The sequence below is a fragment of the Chiloscyllium plagiosum genome, unplaced genomic scaffold (assembly GCF_037043375.1).
Source record: "Chiloscyllium plagiosum isolate Xiang-an unplaced genomic scaffold, Cpla_swu_hap1 HiC_scaffold_30, whole genome shotgun sequence".
Taxonomy (NCBI): Eukaryota; Metazoa; Chordata; class Chondrichthyes; order Orectolobiformes; family Hemiscylliidae; genus Chiloscyllium; species Chiloscyllium plagiosum.
The window spans coordinates 10,637,118-10,657,101 of NW_028270168.1; the positions used below are offsets into that span (position 1 = coordinate 10,637,118).

Genomic DNA, 19,984 nt, shown 5'->3' on the forward strand with positions numbered 1-19,984 from the left:
GTGCCAAACAATACTCATGTTCCACTGTAACCTGCCCTTTATTCGCCTCTGCTGCTGGCGATCCTTTATCGCTTAAATTGGAATCCAGGGAAAAATTAAGGAATTCGTCTTATTTTCAAGGTTTTGATCCCATATCTCCCGTCTGTACTTATAGTTTTTACAAAATAGAGGGCACCAGGTGGCAAGGTTTCAAATGTGCTGGGTTAGGATGTTAAAAAGAGACATTATTAAAATGTAAGCAGTTACAATAAAAAGTACAAACCCAGCACTCTACATCACCTAAACCATTCTAAATCATCCCTACTTTAAAAACTCCAAAACAGCATTTATGTACCGATCAAAAACCATTAAAGCTTTAGTTTGAATATATCCAGCCACTCTAATGTTTTTAACACTTCATTCCTTTTCTCCCCTGTTTAATTTATGCCAGTCTTACTCCCGTGACTTTATACTTGTTTTCTTAGTTATAAACGACTGAATGCTGGGGGATAATTTTGTCAAAGAGTTAAATGTCAACGCTTTTCCTGGAGCCCCTTCAGGTATTCCACACGTGTCAGACTGCATTCCAGCCTCTTGTTAATACCTAGAGCAAGTCCCGCTCTCTGCCACACTCTATCTTCAGCCTGGACTCCTGCAACTGCTTCGGGTCAAGATGACGGGACTTCTCAGTGGATTGCTCCTCCCGGCCCTAATCCTGGTTCAGGTGAATGGCGTTCCCAAAGTCAAACCTGTCAGAACTGGTCCACAGGTTTCAGCTGGTAAGAGGCTACAATCGCGTATTATTGTTTCAAAAAAAGATAACTAGCTCTAAATATCAATTGCACCTGATTTTTTTATATTTTATGATCCCTTCTAATCCACAATGTAAAGGCAAATCACCAGGTTTTCTTTCCACCAAAAACCATCTATTTTCCAATTTTGTAAGATCCGTTTTCTTAAGTTGAGGTCACGATTTTTCACTGACTTGAAATAACTTTGGAAGAATATAATGTCAGGGAAATTGTGGCACTGGTGAGGCTAATGCAATTTTAGTTCAGAAAGTACTGTTAAAACAGCATTTTGACTCTTCAAAATCTTCAAACTGTGCTTTTCCTGTGGATCACATGGTCTGTCAGTGTAGGAATTTAAGGCTGAACGCCTGTATGGTGGGTTGAACAGTAAAACTAACCTTAAGTAAAGTTCTCAAGCTGCACTGCAATTGACATTTAAAATCAATGTGCAGATGAGCATGCAAACTCTTTTGTAGAATTAATTAATCCTAATAATGTAGCAATCTATTGCTCAAAACACTGAGGAATTGGAGTTCTTTTTGGTTAATTCCTGTAACATTGTGGAAAGATTGAGTTATTGTGCAAAAACATCTCTTAAACACAAAGGACAGTTCAAAATATCCCAAAGATATTGATATCAATTGGAACACCCAACCGCTGTCAAAGTCGAGATGGGCTACCTCAGGAGAGACCAGATGAAGCCAGGGACCTTGTACTTTCCATGTGTGTATGGTATTGTGCCACAATTCATGGAGCATTTATCCACTCAATCATTAGAAAAGCCGTCAATAGATCCAGAACAGTGATGCACTGTGTAGCTGTTGGAGAGAAGAAGTAAATGGGAGGGATTTTTGCATGTATATTATCACAGTTAGTAATTAGACTAGAACTGTTGCAGATATTCCTGGCATTTTTCTAGTCCCTGATGATATGTCATCTCTGAAATACCTGCTGCCAACATCTTCAGCACTCCAAAATATCATTTTTTTTAAACTTTCACTGTAATATTGACTTTGGGGTTGGCTATTATCAGCTCTCCATTTCATCATAGATTGTCATGTGAGGAAAGGATGAGAAGGTTGAACCTATTCTTTTTGGAGTTTAGAAGAATGAGAGTTGTTCTAACTGTAATATATAAAATATGAAGGGGATGATGGATGTTTGGTTGGGTAGATACTGCAAGGATATTTTCCTCATGACAGAATCTAGAACAAGGGGGGCACAGTTTCAAAAACATGGAAACGAGGACGGCTTCCTTTTCTCAGTAGACAGTAGGCTACTCATCTTTGCAATCCTTATTCTAAAGCATATTCAAGGCTGGGTCATTGAGTATATTCAGGGATGGGTTGTGCAGATTTGTGATGTATGAGGGAGTCAAGGGTCACATTGGGGAGCGGGAGTGCAAATCTGCAAGGTGCAGTTGAGGCAACAATTATTAAACTTAATCTTATTGAATAGTGTAGCAAGTTTGAGAGATTGTTGACCCACTGCTAATTCTATTTCTCATCTTTATAATAATGTTGGCTCCTAATTAAATTTCTAAATTATTAACTATGATTTGTTGTTGCTTTCCATGACATTGTGCTATTCATTGTTTCTAATTGAAACCGTAGAACTCTCCTGATAAGTTAGTTTGCAAGCAGCACAGTCATTTCATATCAAACAAAATGCTTAAATTAAAAGGAGCTGTGATCAAATGAATGAGAAGAATCAATTTCCCTCAACAGAATGGTCAATAAACTGGGGGCATTAGGTGATGTACTTAGCAGAAGGTTTTGTGGGGAATTGAGCTTTTCACCCATGTAGTGGTTAGGATTAGTATCACACTGCTTAAAAGGATATTAGAGGTAGAAACCCTCATTGCATTTAACGATAACCCTACATATGCATGTATTGCCACAACCTAGAAGGGCTATGAACCAAGATCTGGAGCATGGGATAGCTCTTTCAGCCAGCATGTGTCACAATGGATTGAATGGCATCTTTCTACACCAGGAAATTTCTCTGTTTCAATCAATTTCCAATTGGCTGAGTTTGATAATCAGAAGTAATGTTTCTTTTCATCATGCCCAATGAAAATCTCCATCTTTTGCAGGAATTTGTTATAATACTTAATTCAACCCATCTCTGTGGAGATGCTTTTGCAAAACTCTAACATTCCACAATGCATTGCAGAGAATGTGCTACCAATTTACAAGCAACTTTGAGGGATCTAAGCACTTGAACACCAAGATCCCACTGTTCCTCCACACTGCCAAGAATCCTGTCTTTAATCCTATATTCAGCATTCAAGTTCCACCTTCCAAAATGCATCATTTCACATTTATCCAGGTTGAACTCCATCTGCCATTTCTCAGCCCAGCTCTGCAGCCTGCAACAGCCATCGATACTATCAATGGCATCTGCAACCTTTGTGTCATCGGCAAATTTACTTACTCACCCCTCAACCTCCTCACCCAAGTCATTTATAAAAACTACAAAGAGCAGAGGCCCAAGAACAGAGCCTTGCAGGACACCACTCACCACTGACCTCCAGGCAGAATACTTTCCATCTACAACATTCTCTGCCTTCTGTCAGCCAACCAATTCTGAATCCAGAGAGCCAAATCTCCCTTTATCCCATACCTCCTGACTTTATGAATGAGCCTACCATAGGGAACCTTATCAAATGCCCTGCTGAAGTCTATATACACCACATCCACTGCCCAATCTTCATCAACCTGTCTTATCACCTCTTCAAAGAACTCAATAAGATTTGTGAGGCATGACCTGCCCCTCTCAAAGCCATGCTGACTGCTTTTAATCACGCAATGCTTTTACAAATAGTCATAAATCCTATCACTCAGAATTCTTTCCAAAACCTTGCTGACCACAGACGTAAGACTGACTGGTCTGTAATTGCCAGGGATTTCCCTATTACCCTTCTTGAAAAGGGTAACAATATTCACCTCCCTCCAATCCTCTGGTACGACTCCCAGAAATTTGCTGTATCATTATGGCCAAAGTGGTTCTTTTGTTAAAGGTGCTGTTAAGGTGAGAAGCTTAAACTGATTCAGGATCATTCTTGGTCTGCAGTGAGTTGACTGTTTACATCAAAGTTATGAGAGGGAAGTTTAACTTGGCCTCAGTGCCTCAAGCTACAGTGATTCTAGTGACACCTGCTGGAAGGTGAACCACAGACCTATTAGAAAGAGATGAGATATGCTTTGGCACTGGTGCTTTCACAATGAACTACTGAAAATTATTGGTCTAGTTTCATACTTTCAAGGACAGACAATTGGGTGACATGCCAGAAGATTAGATCTCACCACTCATAACATAAAGCAATGATTTCAGAAAAAGAGCAGGAAGATAAAGTATTCAGTGGAACAATCAAATGAAAGCAAACAACTAGAAATGCTGGAAATCTGAAAACAGGAAATATTGGAGAAACTCAGCAAATCAGGGAGTATTAGTGGAGAAAGAAACAGTTACCGTTTCAAATCCAATTTGACTTTTTCAGAACTGCGGAACATTCATATACTTTAAGTCTGTTTTTCTCTCCATAGATGCTGCCTGATCTGCTGAGTTTGTCCAGCACTTTCTGTTCAATAAAACAGCACCCTCCATGATATTAGCAACAGTATTCCTTTTATAGATGAACTTTAATGTGCTATATTAAACTGAACTTCTTTAAACTATTTCTGTTTTGCTTTATCTCATTCCTTTCTTTCTCTTACAGGCCTGTGCAGGAGTAAACCAAGTGACTTGGTCTTTATTATTGACAGTTCTAGGAGTGTTCGCCCATCTGAATTTGAACAGGTGAAAGTGTTTGTATCCCAGGTAATCGAATCCCTTGACATTGGTCCAAATGCCACCCGCGTTGGGGTGGTTAACTATGCCAGTACCGTCAAAAATGAGTTCGCCCTTAATGCACATCGCAACAAGGCAGGCGTCCTGCGAGCTGTCTCCCAGATCCAGCCACTCTCCTCCGGTACCATGACTGGCCTCGCCATCCAATTTGCAACCAATATTGCTTTCAGTGAGTCTAATGGAGCACGGGTCAAGACTGATGCAGCCAGCAAGGTAACTATAGAAACTTCTTTTATAAACTGGAAATTAACAATATTTTTCAAATTCTTTATAAAAATCTTTATAAAATAGGTAATTTAACTTATTTTAAATTTGGTCAGTACACCTTATGTATTCATTTATATGTATTCAAATATAATTATCCACTTGGTTTCAGTTATGACCAGGTTTGAGAGGCTTTCAAAGTGTTGATTTGTATCACTACAACAATTTCTCAACTCCCTTCTGAGGACAATTGTCTATTCTCATCAAGTAGCCTGTACCAAACCTGATATCCTACCCACTGTTCCTGGTGTTTTGGCAATCACAATGCAAAGTGCAAAGATTTCAATTTTTTTGTACTTGCTATTTACTCAGTGCAGGTGGCTATCTTAGGAAGAAGGTTTAACTGAAGATCATTTTGCTCAATAAATCTTCAAGTATAAGTAAGTATTTGAATTGTTTGTCAGATCAGTAGTAAAACCATTTTAATATATATATAGATATATATATATATGCATGGGATATGACATCACTGGGTACGTCAGCAGTTATTGCTCATCCCTAACTTCCCAAGGAGCTATTAAGAGTCAACCATGTTGCTGTGAGTCTGGAGTCACATGTAGACCAGACCAGATAAGGATGGCAGATTTCCTTCCCTAAAGGGCATTCATGAACTCGATGGACAATCGACGATGGTTTAATTGTCATCATTAGATTAGCTGTGCTTTTACATTTCAAATTTCACCATTTGCAGTAGTGGGGTTCAAACTCATATCCTCAGAACATCAGCCTGGGGTTCTGGATTACTTGACCAGTGACATTACCACTACGCCATCAACTTCCCCAAAAATGTCTCATTATAGATGGTTAGTAGGAATGACAGTACAAGTCCATTCCTCCAACAATTTAGAGATACCTAATGTTCCAAACTTCTTGCCATAAAAGGATCATTGCTTTTAGGATCAGCAGAACCTAACACTGCAACAAAGGTGAACAATGCATGTCTCTTAATAAGATTGCATTGTCAATGTTGTTTTATTTTGTGGCTGTTCAACAGGCCAGTTTAATTCCACAGCTTCATCTACTAATATGGATCAATTGATGCTTTGAACTTATCAATGATAATTCAGTATTTAAGAAGCCATTTGAAATTGACACTCAAGGTGCTTTCAAATAGGGTCAGGTTTGGTTTCTTAAGGCTAGGTCTCACGCAGTGAACTTTAAACAGTCCCTGCCGCATGGATCTTCCCCAATTTAAAAGCCTCTTCATTGCAATCGCATGTCTTTGGTAGTTTTGTTTGTCTCTGGATTATGGATCCAATTATTTTCTCCCCTCCTTTCTTGAACAGTAAATTCTCCCCTACATGAATCAAGTTACAGGGTTATACAGCACGGAAACAGACCCTTCGGTCCAACCAGTCCATGCCGACCACAATTACAAATTAAACTAATCCCATCTGTCTGTGCTTGGCCCATATTCCTCCAAACATTTCTTATTTGTGTATTTATCTAAATACCTTTTAAACATTATAGCTGTACCCACATTCACCAGTTCCTCTGGAAGTTCATTCCACACACGGGGTACTCTTTAAAAAAAAAAATTCTATGTTGGCTTACCTGAAACTCCTCTCTAGATTTTTCAAATTTCATGTCGTCTGTGGCTGTTGACCTTAGGAAGCATAAATGTAAAAACTGGTCTCATTCAGTGTAAAGGACCTGGGATCCTTGCAACCTAATTCCAGTGTACAGGCTAATTTCAACCTCTGTGTCTGAAATCTCATCTAGATTTAACTCCAGCTCCAAGTATTACTAGCAACTGTTAGAAGAATCTCACCAATACAGGAATATCAAGTTGACAAGGTGACAGTCAAGGAAGTCTTAAAACTGGAAAAAGAGGTAGAGAGGCTTATGGAAGGAATCCACATTTTAACTCATAGCAAATGAAGCCATACCCACCACTGGTGGAGCAATTAAAATTGGTGATGTGTAAGGATGTAAAAAAGAGCTAACTCAGGATCACTGGGAGAAGCCACAGCTCCAGACTGAATAAGAAAGGGAATACTGGGTGTCCAAGCTTGTTTTTATTCATTCAAGGGATGTTAGCATCACTAGCTGGGCCAGCATTTATTGCTCATCCATAGTTACCCTTGAGGAGGTGGTGGTGAGCTGCCTTTTTGAACCGCTGCAGTCCATGTGCTGTAGGTACACAATGGTGACCATACTGTTAGGAAGGCAGTTCTAGGACCCTGACAGAATGACAGTGAAGAAGCAGTGATGTTGTTCTACTTGAGGATTGACTATTACTTGGAGGGGAATTTGTAGGTGGTGATGGTGTTTCTAAGCATCTGCTGCCCTTGTCCCTGTAGATAGAAGTGGTTGTTGGTTTGGAAGGTGCTGTCTAAGGAGCTTTGGTAAATTTCTGCAGTACGCACTGTTTCTACTGAGTGTCAGTGGTGGAGGGAGTAATGCTTTTGGGTATGGTGCTTTATCCTGATGGTGTCAAGTTTCTCGAGTATTATTGGAGCTGCACTGATCCAGGCAAGTGGAGAATATTCCATCACACTCCTGACTTGGGACTTATAGGTGGTAGTCAGGCTTTGGGGAAGCAGAAATGCAGGAAGATTCCTGCTCTTGTAGTCACTGTATGTATATGGTTTGTCCAGTTGTGTTTCAGGTTAACCCTCAGAATGCTGATAGTGGGGGATTCAGTGACGGTAGTAACATTGAATATCAATTACACTGTGTTAAAATTCTAGTAAAAAATGATTTTAACTGAGGTTAGTACAAATGCTGATCTCCACGTAATTGGTGACAGAGGAAAGGAATTCTAAATAATAAGAGGTCTTTGTAGCCTCTGAGGAATATGGGAAGAACAACAGAGAAGGTCTGACCATAGGAGTACTAAAAAGAAAGTTGGAATCCAGAGGTCACAGAGTCATTGACTGCATGGAATGAAGCCATTCAGCTTAGCTAGTCCATGGCAGCCTCCGCAGAACAATGCACTCAATCTCACTCCTCACTTGGTCTCCAGCCTGCAAGTTTATTTCCTTCAAGAGACCAACAGATTTCCTTTTGAAATCATTGATCATTTTCATGTCCACCATTTCATGGGCAGTGAATTTTAGGTCATTACCACTAACTGCAACAAAAATGTCTTCCTCACATTCACTCTGCATCTCTTACCGAAAATCTTCAATCTGTATTCTCTAATCCTTGTACCATCAGCTAACTGGATGAGATGTTCCTTGTCCATCTTATCTAAACCTATTGTAATCTTGACCACATCAAATCTTTTCTCAATATCGTTTGCTCAATAGAGAACAACCCCTGCCTTTTCAACCTAATCTTGTAACTAGTGGTCTCTCCAACTCCCTCCAATTGCAAGAACAACTCTGATTAAAAAAAATACTTGCACCTTCTCAAGGATCTTTCCTCAAGTGCCTACAACCGTATGCAATTCTCTAGTTGGAGCCATAACAAGAGTTTTATCTAGTATCAGTGCCATATCCCTGATTTTGTGCTTGATGGCTCCATTTATGAAGTCTAAGATCCCAGGACCTTTGCTAATCACTCTCTCAATATGTCCTGCCATTTTCAAAGACTGATGCACATAAACTTCCAGGTCTTTCTATCCTGTCACACTTCAATTCTAAGCCCATTAAATCTTTATTGCCTTTCCCCATCATTTCTGCCAAAATGCCTCATCTCACACTTCTCAGTGTTAAACTCCATCTGCCACTTGCCTGCCAATTTTTTACATTAGATTTAGATTATTTACAGTGTGGAAACAGGCTCTTTGACCCAATAAGTCCACGCCGACCCACCGAAGCACAACCCACCCAGACCCATTCCCCTACACTTACCCCTTCACCTAACACTCTGGGCAATTTAGCATGGCCAATTCACCTAACCTGCACATGTTTGGATTGTGGGAGGAAACCGGAGCATCCGGAGGAAACCCACACAGACACTGGGAGAATGTGCAAACTCCACACAGTCGCCTGGTGTGGGAATTGAACCCGGGTCTCTGTTTTGTTGTCCTTCTACAAGCAAGTCATATCCTTCTTACTACTTCAAGTTTATATCAGTGGCAAATTTTGATACTTACTTTCTATTCCTAGAAACAAGTTATTTAGATAAAAGCCAGTGTCCGAGCACTGACCCTTGACAAGTAACATCATCACCCTCCAGTTTGACAAACAAGCAATTATCATAACTTCCTGCTTTCTTTCCTTAAAATATGTTTTATCCAACTTTTTTTTATTCACTTGTGGGACCTGGGCGTTGCTGACTGGAGCCTGTCCCTAGTTGTCCTTGAGAAGGTGGTGTTGAGCTGTCTTCCTGAACTTCTGCAGTCCCTGTGCTGTAGCTAGACCCACAATGTAGTTAGTAAGGGAATTCCAGGATTTGGACCAAGTGAAGGAAGCATGATATATCTCCAAGTCAGGATGGTGAGTGGTTTGGAAGGAACATGCACGCTGGCCCTCTTATTCTAGAAACCTCAACTTTGTTCAGCAGCCTTTTATGTGATATTATATCCAATACTTTACTAAAATCCATACACACAACAACCACTGCATTTCCTTTATCTACTTTCTCTGGTACTTCAACAAAACTGCATACTCCTCACCTATAATATTAGGAAAAAGATAAAATAGTTCATTTAATGATTGTTTTGGGGGGAAAGATGCCCAAATAAATAAAAATCAATAGTTTAGTTGCCAAAATTATGTGTTAAATGTATAATTTACTCCCAACAGCTTTCTTGGGACAAGGACCTCTGTTTCCAAATGTGCTGTACCCACATTGACTAGTAATTCTATGTCTAACTGTCCTGTACCCACCTCAATCAGTAGGACAAGTTTCATTAATGTGCATCAAAGACAGTAATGCTACCTAAAATCCACAAGAGATCAGGATAGCGATCTGATCAGATATACTCTGCCCAGAACTTTGGGACTGTGTTCTTGGTGTACCTACCCTGAAGGACAATGACCACTAGTGATACCGGGATCATTTCCAAGGTTAACCACTTTGAGAAGCATTGATTAATAGTACATTTGCAACGGGTATTGATCATAATTTGCAGGCACAGACACTTGTGGCTTCACTTTAAGCAAAATAAAGCAATAGAATAAAATCAATCCACTCATAATTATTGCAGGAAACTGACCATTTCTGTGTCCATCTACCTTCAGGTTGCCATCATTGTGACCGATGGCCGGCCCCAGGACCGAGTGCGGGAGGCAGCCACACGGGCCAAGCAGAGTGGCATTGAGATCTTTGCCATTGGTGTGGGCAGGGCAGAAATGAGCTCACTGCGTGAAATTGCCAGCGAACCCCTAGAAGACCACTTAGACTATGTGGAAAGCTACAGTGCTATCGAAAAACTTTCCAAAAAATTCCAGGAAGCGTTCTGTGGTGAGTAAAGCACCAAAAAATGAAAACTGGTGTCAGTCTCATAGCACCACACTTAGATCATAAGTCAGAATAATATACTGATCAGTCAATGTTTGATCTGAACTAGTAACCACCTTAAAAAGCTATTCAAGCAGCTTTCCAGTCAGCAGATTCATTTTATTTCTTGGTGATATGATTCAAGTGTAACTAAAACTGGAATTAGACAAAGGTGTTGATTATCACCAGTTCTCTTCAGTGTCTACGCAGAAACAATGATTAATGAAGCGTTTGCAGACACATAGGGTTGGCTTTAAGATTGGGGGATGGAAGAATTGTAACACCAATTATATGGGAAAGACAGTATTCAGTAATGAATAACTAATCGTTAGCTTGAAGAAACATTTCAAAAAGCATTTTGTAAAGAGCTTTTTTTTCTCTTTCATGTTATGTGAGCATCACTGGAGGGACCAGCACTTGTTGCCTATCCCTTGATCTGAGCAGCTTGCTAGGCCCATTTCAAAGGGAATGTATAAGTCAAGCACATTGCTGTAGGTTTGGAGTCACATATAGGCAACAGATATCCTGCATTCAGGGATATTTATGAGCCAGATGGGGTTCTATGACAATCAATGATAGTTTCATGATCACCGTTACTCAGATTAACTTTATATTTTACGATACTTTATGAATTGCATTTAAATTTAATCAGTTAGTAAGAGGCAATGGCTTAGTGATACTATCATGAGACTATTAATCTGGAAACTCTGAAAATGTTCTGGGGACCTTGGTTCAAATCCCACCATGGCAGATGGTGTAATTTGAATTCAATGTTTTAAAAATCTAGAATTAAAAATCTAATGATGACCATAAAATCATTATCAATTGTCAGGAAAAACCCATCTGGTTTACTAATATCCTTCAGGGAAGGAAATTGCCATCGTTCCCTGGTCTGTTTTATATGTGACTCTAGACACACAGCAGTGTGATTGACTCTTAACTGCTCTCTCGGCAATTAGGGATGGGCATGAATACTGGCCTAGCCAAAGATATCCACATCCTGTGAATGGACAGAAAAATAAAGCTGCACACCACAGTGGGATTTGAACCCAAAGGATGAAGTGCTGTGGGAGTGAATAAGCAAAGAAATTTGCTTAAGCTAATTAGGAACATAGAGAGGATCTGGTTAACAGACAACCTATTTCCAGATTCTGCTTTATCAGAATTGACACAGCTTGAATTTTGTGTTTCAGTGGTGGATCTTTGTGCCAGTGGAGATCATGATTGTGAACACATCTGTGTAAGCACACCTAGCTCTTACAAATGTGCCTGCAATGAAGGATTCACATTAAATCCGGATGGAAGAACATGCGGCAGTAAGTTTTATTTCAGAATGGAATCAAAAAGTTACTAAACTAAAGCTTAGCTGACTTGCACATATGAATATAAGACTTTCAGATGTACTGAAGCAATGCTTGCCCTATCTACGCAGCTTTGTATACGACTCCATCCCGATATGACTGATGCTAGTGCCTAAATAACACAAAAGCAGAGGTAACAAAAAAGGTCTGTGGCTATTTTCGAAATGAATTTGGGAAAGTCCACTCCATATCCTTTGAACAATCAGGTTAATGTCAGGAGATCAAGGTTGCCTATGATGATTATTGGATTGAATTTGAATTGAATGGAATTTAAATTGAATTAAATTGATAAGTCTATTTTGTCCTATCCTGTAGCAATTTTAAGGTTTTAACTGAAACTAAGCTGTTTTGCTGATTCTCAATCTCCCTAAATGAGCTTGTTGGTCTGAAATCTGCTGTAAATTTGGGCATGTGTACAAAGCTATTTATAAGTAAAATTGAAACCCAAATTGTTGACATGATCTCTAATGGTGAAAGAGGCTTGAGCAGCTGATCAGACCACTCCTGTTCCCATAATTGTGGTAGGTGAAGTTGCATGAGATGTTTGAGATAACAATCACCCTCTATTATGCGCTACACCATCTTTTGTAGCTTTTCCATGCATTAACTACCAGCTCTGTGAAGAATTTATATCTTGACTGTATTACCACCTACGCTGATATGAGTTTATAATCTATGTTTCATTGTGCTGGAGTGTATTTGATAATGAACATCATAGATCATCCCACTAACAAACCCATTAACAATAATGTTGTAAAGAAATCATTCTAAGCCAAATTCAACATAATTACTCATTTTTTTCACTATAGACCATATATCTTCTGACATTAGGGATATTAGTTTACATTTTCAGATGTTTTCCCAAAGAGTTTGATCCTGAATGTATCTTTTATTTGGCCTTACAGGGCACAATGAAATCATCAATAGTTCATAGAAGTGGAAGGGGAATGTGTAAGACCTTTTTTTTCTTCTTTAAATTCTTATTTTAACTTTGCACACAGCTTGCAGTTCAGGAGGCGTTGATTTAGCTTTCGTCATTGATGGGTCCAAGAGTGTGAGACCTGAAAACTTCCAACTGGTAAAAAAATTCATCAACCAGATAGTCGACGCCCTAGATGTTGGTGATCAGAATGCACGTATCGCACTCATTCAGTATTCCAGCTCAGTCAGGACAGAATTCCCTCTCAACAAGTTCAAAACCAAACAAAACATCAAGACCGCAGTCAAGAAAATGGAGTACATGGAGAGGGGAACAATGACAGGCCTGGCCCTGCAACATCTCGCTGAAAACATTTTTGTTCCATCACAAGGCGCAAGGGAAAATATCCCAAAAGTCGGAATCATCTTTACAGATGGCCGTTCACAGGATTATATTAATGATTTTGCTCAAAAGGCCAAAGATCAAGGTAATAATTACAGAAAATAATTTTTGTTGTATACTTTAAATTAGCTAGTATACTTTGCACCTGTAAACATCTGTTACACTCCAAGTAATACATTACTAACATCTGGTCCTTGTGTCAAATATATCCTTCGCCCTGCCTCCAAACCGTGGACTTGAAGTTAGTAAACCAAGGTCTCTCCTACCAATTGTTGTCTCCTTTGGGAAAGGACCACTGTGATATCTGCCAGTCAGGAACTTAAGTCACTAGAAACTGGCCTTCCTGGGGTCAAGAGCCAAGGCAAGTTGCCCGCTTAGAGGTCTAGACGAACCAATCAGCATGCCAACACATTGGATTCCGGTTCCAGAAGCCATTGCTGTGCATTGACCTCAGAGGACACACAATGGAAAAGAATTAGGGGAAACGTACGCTTCGACCATAAGAGGAAAACCCCACATGCCTACCCATTCCTCCAGAGCAGCTGGACAATCAGAGACCAGTACCTTTTCAATGTAGGCAGCACCACTGGGAGAGCAAGGAGTCAGAACAAGGGTGATTGATGATGTTGTGGGGTCCATGTGAAGCTGGTGGCTGTTAGGCAGCATAAGGAGGTGCAAAGGCAGGGGCATGGTTTTTAGTGGGCCCCACTCCTTCCTGATGCCAGATCAAACAACATCCACCCCAGACCTTGGAGTCTGCAATAATTGTTCACTAAGGGCCTCAATTGGTTTCAGAGAGTGAGGTTGGGGAAAGGTCATTTACAAGCCTTCCTATACTGGACTGAACCAGACGCAGAGGCAGGAAAATGATATCCTCAACTGGCTGCCATCCAATTAAATGCCTTCCTGCCTCCAATTTGCCTTAGTAAGGACATTAAAATTCACCCTAAATGTCTGTCTGTAGGCATTACATTTTGCAACATCTGTGTCCATATCTGTTGCAGTCCTCAGCACCTTTTTCTGCAAAGCTATCACATTCTTAAACATCTATTAGTGGAATGTATCTCAGTTTTCAATGTTTATGTCTATTACAGTCCTCAAGCACTTGAGGCCCATTGGAAAGCCAACATAAAACTGATGACTTGTTGATTTATGAAATCTCCTCCTATTGTCAGTCATACATTCCCCACATTTCCAACAGGAGTTATTGAATGGCGATAAAAAGATTTTGTTCAGATAGAGCCTACAGCTCCTTCTCAATATAGCAATTACCCATCATGAAATGGCACTACAACATTTGTTATTTTCTGTACACAATCCTAAGAAACCAAGTGTGCAATAGCAACAGATCATACCAGGTTCTAAATACAAAACATACTGTATTGATGCTGATCAACACTGATATTCATCATAATGTAGTTTTATGTACAAAATAAGGGTATGGGTAATTAATATTTCACTTTATCTGTTTCAGGAATTAGAATGTTTGCAGTCGGAGTGGGGAATGCACTTGAGGAAGAATTAAGGATAATTGCTTCAGATCCAGTGAAGGATCATTATTACTATACTGCTGATTTCAAGACGATGAATAAAATTGCTGATAAATTACAGGTTAAAATATGTGGTAAGGAATATTCTTGCTGTATAATTCAGCGTTTGTCCTAGCTGTCTTAATCCAAAGATATTCAAACTTCTCAATTTTTGGGAACTCTGCAAATTCTCTACAATGTTGTTGTATGCTGAGGATAGCCTGAAAAAAAAAGACGTTTTCTCCATGAACCCATACCCTAATTTCAATAAGACAATGTCAAAAACTCAAAGGATTATAGTTAAGATTTTAGGAAATTAGTTTGATTCACTTGCAACAACAGAACTACAAAGCTGACAAGTCTAGATGGGACCATGTCAATATTGTGGGCAATCTCAAATTAGTTTGTAAAAAATTGAACCATTAAGTGTTCTGTATAAAATAGCTGAAACATTTGTCTATATATTTTCAACTCAACACATCAGTAATATGGCATAAGGTTTTACCATTGCTCCTGCAGCTATACCATTACTCCATGTGGTGGAACACTTAGGCAACAACAATCATAACATGTAATCATTAGTTTGAATCATATTGACCAAACAAATGTTATTAATAATTCAGTGTTCGTTCATGACTTCTAAGTTCAATATACAGCTAAAATCTTGAACAATGCTTTCAAAAGAAATCTAGACAGATCTTCAAGAGAAAAGAAAGGAATAGTAAGATAAGCAAAAAGACTGAGATGATTCAGTGGAATAAAAGATGGCGTGGATAGCACAGACTAATTGACCCTGTTTCTGAGCTATTCACATCATTAAAATTTGATAGGACAAACCTCTGTGTGTAGGAAAGCAGATGCTGGAACAAATTTATTTATTCTTTATGACAACTTGCAAAACAGATGTGTAAAGGACAGCTAGCAATACCAAACCAAATGCACAATCACCTGATGAAGGAGCGGCACTCTAAAAGCTAGTGCTTCCAATTAAACCTGTTGCACTATAACCTGGTGTTATGTGATTTTTAACTTTTAATTTTTAACTCAAACACCGACTTCTCCAAATCAATACAGCAGTGGTACACTTGGATAAATTCACATTGTGTTACACACTGGCAATATCTATTTTGAAGAGCACTGCAGTGGAAGGCCAAGAACTGCATTGTGTAGACCTTGAGCTACGTCATACTTACAAGGCAGCACCTTTACAATTTCACTGTTTATAATACACTGTAAATATCCTAACAAATGACTGTATAATGGCATACTGCTGCAGCTAGTAATTTATGGCATGTCTGGAATATTTTACTGTTGTTCCCTCATGTTTTATTCTTCTTTCAGCTGCACCTGCTAAAGACCCTTGTGCTTGCGAATCACTTGTGGAATTCCAGACAAAAGTCGAGAAAATAATCAAAACACTGACAGCAAAACATATCCTTTTAATCACGTGTGTGGTTCACTGTTAAAGAAAAACTAATATTGGATTATCCATAATTTAATTGAACAACTAATGGAGGAAAATATATGTAGGTGATATATAATATTCAGGGTGGCACAGTGGCTCAGTGGTTAGCACTGCTGCCTCACAGCACCAGTGTCCCGGGTTCGATTTCAGCCTCAGGCAACTGCCTGTGCCTGTTTCCTCCCACAGTCCAAAGATGTGCAAGTTAGGTGGATTGTCCATGGGAAAGGCAGGGTTAAGAGGATAGGATAGGGGATGGGTCTGGGCGGGATACCGTTTGGTCAGTCATTGCAGACTCGACAGGCCTGCTTCCACACTGTAGGGATTCTATGATTCAGTTCTGAACTCTTCTTGTAATTGACCTATTGCTGTTTATGACTGACCATACTAACTATATTGGAGGAGAAAGTGAGGTCTGCAGATGCTGGAGATCAGAGATGGAAATGTGTTGCTGGAAAAGCGCAGCAGGTCAGGCAGCATCTAGGGAACAGGAGAATCGATGTTTCGGGCATTAGCCCTTCTTCAGGAATGAGGAAAGTTGGTCCAGCAGGTTAAGATAAAAGATAGGGAGGAGGGACTTGGGGGAGGGGCATCGGAAATGTGATAGGTGGAAAGAGGTCAAGGTGAGGGTGATAGGTCAGACTGGGGTGGGGGCGGAGAGGTCGGGAAGAAGATTGCAGGTTAGGAAGGCGGTGCTGAATTTGATGGATTTGACTGAGACAGGCTGGGGGGAGGGGAAATGAGGAAACTGGTGAAATCCGAGTTCATCCCTTGTGGTTGGAGGGTTCCTAGCCGGAAGATGAGGCGTTCTTCCTCCAACCGTCGTTTTGCTGTGGTCTGACGATGGAGGAGTCCAAAGACCTGCATATCCTTGGTGGAGTGGGAGGGGGAATTGAAATGTTGAGCTACAGGGTGGTTGGGTTGGTTGGTCCGGGTGTCCCAGAGGTGTTCCCTGAAACGCTCCGCAAGTAGGCGGCCCGTCTCCCCAATATAGAGGAGGCCACATCGGGTGCAAAGGATGCAATAGATGATATGTGTGGAGGTACAGGTGAATCTGTGGCGGATATGGAAGTTTCCTTTGGGGCCTTGGAGGGAGGTGAGGGGGGAGGTGTGGGCGCAAGTCTTGCACCTCCTGCGGTTGCAGGGAAAGGTGCCGGAAGTGGAGGTTGGGTTGGTGGGGGGTGTGGATCTGACGAGGGAGTCACGGAGGGAGTGGTCTTTACGGAATGCTGATAGGGGAGGGGAGGGTAATATATCCTTGGTGGTGGGGTCCGTTTGGAGGTGGCGGAAATGGCGGCGGATGATGCGCTGTACATGGAGGTTAGTGGGGTGGTAGGTGAGGACCAGTGGGGTTCTGTCCTGGTGGCGGTTGGAGGGGCGGGGTTCAAGGGCGGAGGATCGGGAAGTGGAAGAGATGCGGTGGAGGGCATCGTCGACCACGTCGGGGGGGAAATTGCGGTCCTTGAAGAAGGAGGCCATCTGGGATGTGCGTTTTTGGAACTGGTCCTCCTGGGAGCAGATGCGGCGGAGTCGAAGGAATTGGGAGAATGGGATGGCGTTTTTACAGGGGGCAGGATGGGAGGAGGTGTAGTCCAGGTAGCTGTGGGAGTCGGTTGGTTTGTAGTAGATGTCCGTGTTGATTCGGTCGCCTGAGATAGAAATAGAAAGGTCGAGGAAGGGGAGGGAGGAATCTGAGACTGTCCAGGTGAATTTGAGGTCGGGGTGGAAGGTGTTGGTGAAGTGGATGAACTGTTCAACCTCCTCGTGGGAGCAAGAGGCGGCGCCGATACAGTCATCGATGTAGCGGAGGAAAAGGTGGGGGGTGGGGCCAGTGTAGTTCTTGGAAGAAGACTGTGTAAGACTGTCCCTTGACATCAAGACAGTATTGGAGGCCAACCATCTCAGCTATTGGATATTGCTGTAGGAATTCCCCTGCTATAGCAGTTCCATAATGTCCTATGCCCAACCATCTCCAGACACTTCATCCATGCAATACAAAATAAGCAATGGAGATGTTAATTCACAGCTCCTCAGATAATAAAGCAGTCTGTGCCCACGTGAAGCAAGACTGGCTTGAGCTAATAAGTCGCAAATAACGTGCAAGCCACACAAGTGAGAGGCAGTGACCATCCCCAGCATGAGACTTTACTGCTTGTACTGCTCAAATGGAGTCATAGAGGTTTACAGCATGGAAACAGGCTCTTCAGTCTAACTTATCCATGCCACCCAGTTTTCACTAATCTAGTCCCATTCACCTGTGTTTGGCCCATATCCCTCCATACCTATCCCATCCATGTACCTGTCCAAATGTTTCTTAAATGATGAAATTGTACTCACCTCCACCACCACTTCCAGCACTCATTCCAGACACTTACCAATATCTGTGTGAAATTGTCCCTCTGGATCCTTTTCTATGTTTCCCCTTTTACCTTAAACCTAGTTTTAGACTTCCCCACCATGGGGAAACACTGTTGGCTATTTACTTTATCTATGCCTCCAGCATTTCTGATAAATTTAAGTGTGAACATGTAAGATGCATAATGTAGGTAAATAATTTAATTAAAGTTGAAAATATTGGAACATTTTTGCACAAGAGACTGCAGCTTAATGTTTTGACTCATGCAAAATTGTCCTTAACAATTTTTATACTAGGTGCCTTCACAAAAAAACTGGCAGCTCTTGAGAACAGACTTCTCGTCTAATAAATCCTGGAGCTCTTCTCCTGACATCTTAAAATCATCTCTAAGTATCCTATTGTAAAATACTAAAAACATGCTTATTTACTATACAAAAGCATTTGACTACTAAAAATGCTTTCATCTATTTTTAAACATCTAATCTAGTTAACCCTATAATGTTAAGTGCAGCTGTTTCCAATTGGACAAAGCACTGTGAAACATGCCAGAAACTTTGAATATTTCTGTAGTATATGTTTTGTATATTAAAGAAAATCACCAAATGTAAAACTGAAATGTAATTTGTATTTATATTGTAATTTACTTGTTACCAGCATTGATCATATCCCAAGCCAATATTTAATTTTTAACCTATATATTTTGTCCACTGCTTAAAAAAAAGTAACAGCTTAATAAAGATAAATCTTATAGAAATTGACCAAGAAAACAAAATACCCTGAAATTTGGGTACAACTATTGAAACTCTTCAGAAAATCTAAGCTGATGTAAGGTAAGGTGAACAGTTAAAAGAAATTAACTTGTTAAACAAAACCAAGAAACAAAGTGTCTTATGTGTCTTTTTTTTTAAAATCTGGATATTTATAAAACTATATTTAAGAGAATCAGTATCATACATTTTTGAGATTTTTATGTGTGTTCTGTTTTGTCATCTTGGTGAAACCTAGTTTATGTCAGGCAATAAACCAAACAAATAAATTGGCCTCAAATATTTCTGGGTCTGGACAATATTTCCTTTATTACATATTACATGTTTTCTTTGACCAGACTGTTGGCTGTGTCACTTAATATCGTATAATATTGTGTTTCCCTCTGAAACCTTGAGTTTAAAGTTGAGTGAGAACTAAAGACAACACACAGCAGTTGTGAATTCATTACTACACACTGATCAAACTATACGATAGACATTGCTTTTGGTATGTTCATAATGGAATGAATGAAATGAGTGTGAACAAAATCAGACAAGCAAAATCACAAGATCAAACTGAATACTAACAACCAGTACTGACAGATACTCACTTCAAAATCCTGCTTCACTGACAATTATGGGTTCATTGGAATGGTAAGTCACCCTGCTGGAAGATGGGACTTGGCAATAGTATAATTTTTAATGATACTGCTTTCTTTCCAAATACAAATTGAGTTTTTAAGAAAATAACCATCACTGAAAAACAAAACTCAACACAACCAACCAATCATGAAATCAAGCTCTCAACATAAAGCTTTCCAGCAAATAATCTCATCTTCTTCACTTGCACAATATGTTTTGGTGTCAGAAGTTCTGCATTTTAGTTAGTCCATGGTATCACCACCTCTCATAGATAATAGGCACAACTA

At 40.2% G+C, this 19,984-nt stretch overlaps 2 protein-coding genes across 4 annotated transcripts in view; both read left to right on the forward strand.

The window, feature by feature from the left end:
- LOC122563411 (lysosomal-associated transmembrane protein 4A-like) overlaps window positions 1–668 on the forward strand; it is a 56,255-nt gene extending 55,587 nt beyond the window's left edge. For 2 of the 3 annotated variants that reach the window (XM_087976722.1, XM_087976720.1), the window contains one exon: window positions 531–668. Coding sequence is in view for 2 of the 3 variants with exons in the window: in XM_087976720.1 (XP_087832846.1) it covers window positions 531–587 (57 nt within the window). In the remaining variant the exon portion in view is untranslated. The remainder of the gene's footprint in view (window positions 1–530) is intronic. The other variant, XM_087976723.1, reaches the window with a different exon arrangement.
- matn1 (matrilin 1) lies at window positions 538–19,358 on the forward strand. The gene is made up of 8 exons (XM_087976718.1): window positions 538–758; window positions 4,492–4,835; window positions 10,022–10,244; window positions 11,474–11,596; window positions 12,643–13,047; window positions 14,437–14,586; window positions 15,833–15,920; window positions 18,601–19,358. Exons 1-8 carry the CDS (start codon window positions 653–655, stop codon window positions 18,653–18,655), a joined length of 1,494 nt encoding a protein of 497 aa, XP_087832844.1. The 5' UTR covers window positions 538–652; the 3' UTR covers window positions 18,656–19,358.
- Window positions 19,359–19,984: the final 626 nt, after the last annotated feature.

What these genes read in the sequence shown, in the direction of transcription:
- matn1 (XM_087976718.1), top strand. Translation starts at nt 653, where the DNA reads ATGACGGGACTTCTCAGTGGATTGCTCCTCCCGGCCCTAATCCTGGTT. An exon ending in TGGTCCACAGGTTTCAGCTG is followed by an intron (nt 759 to 4,491) that starts GTAAGAGGCTAC and finishes TTTCTCTTACAG; the next exon opens with GCCTGTGCAGGAGTAAACCA. An exon ending in AGACTGATGCAGCCAGCAAG is followed by an intron (nt 4,836 to 10,021) that starts GTAACTATAGAA and finishes ATCTACCTTCAG; the next exon opens with GTTGCCATCATTGTGACCGA.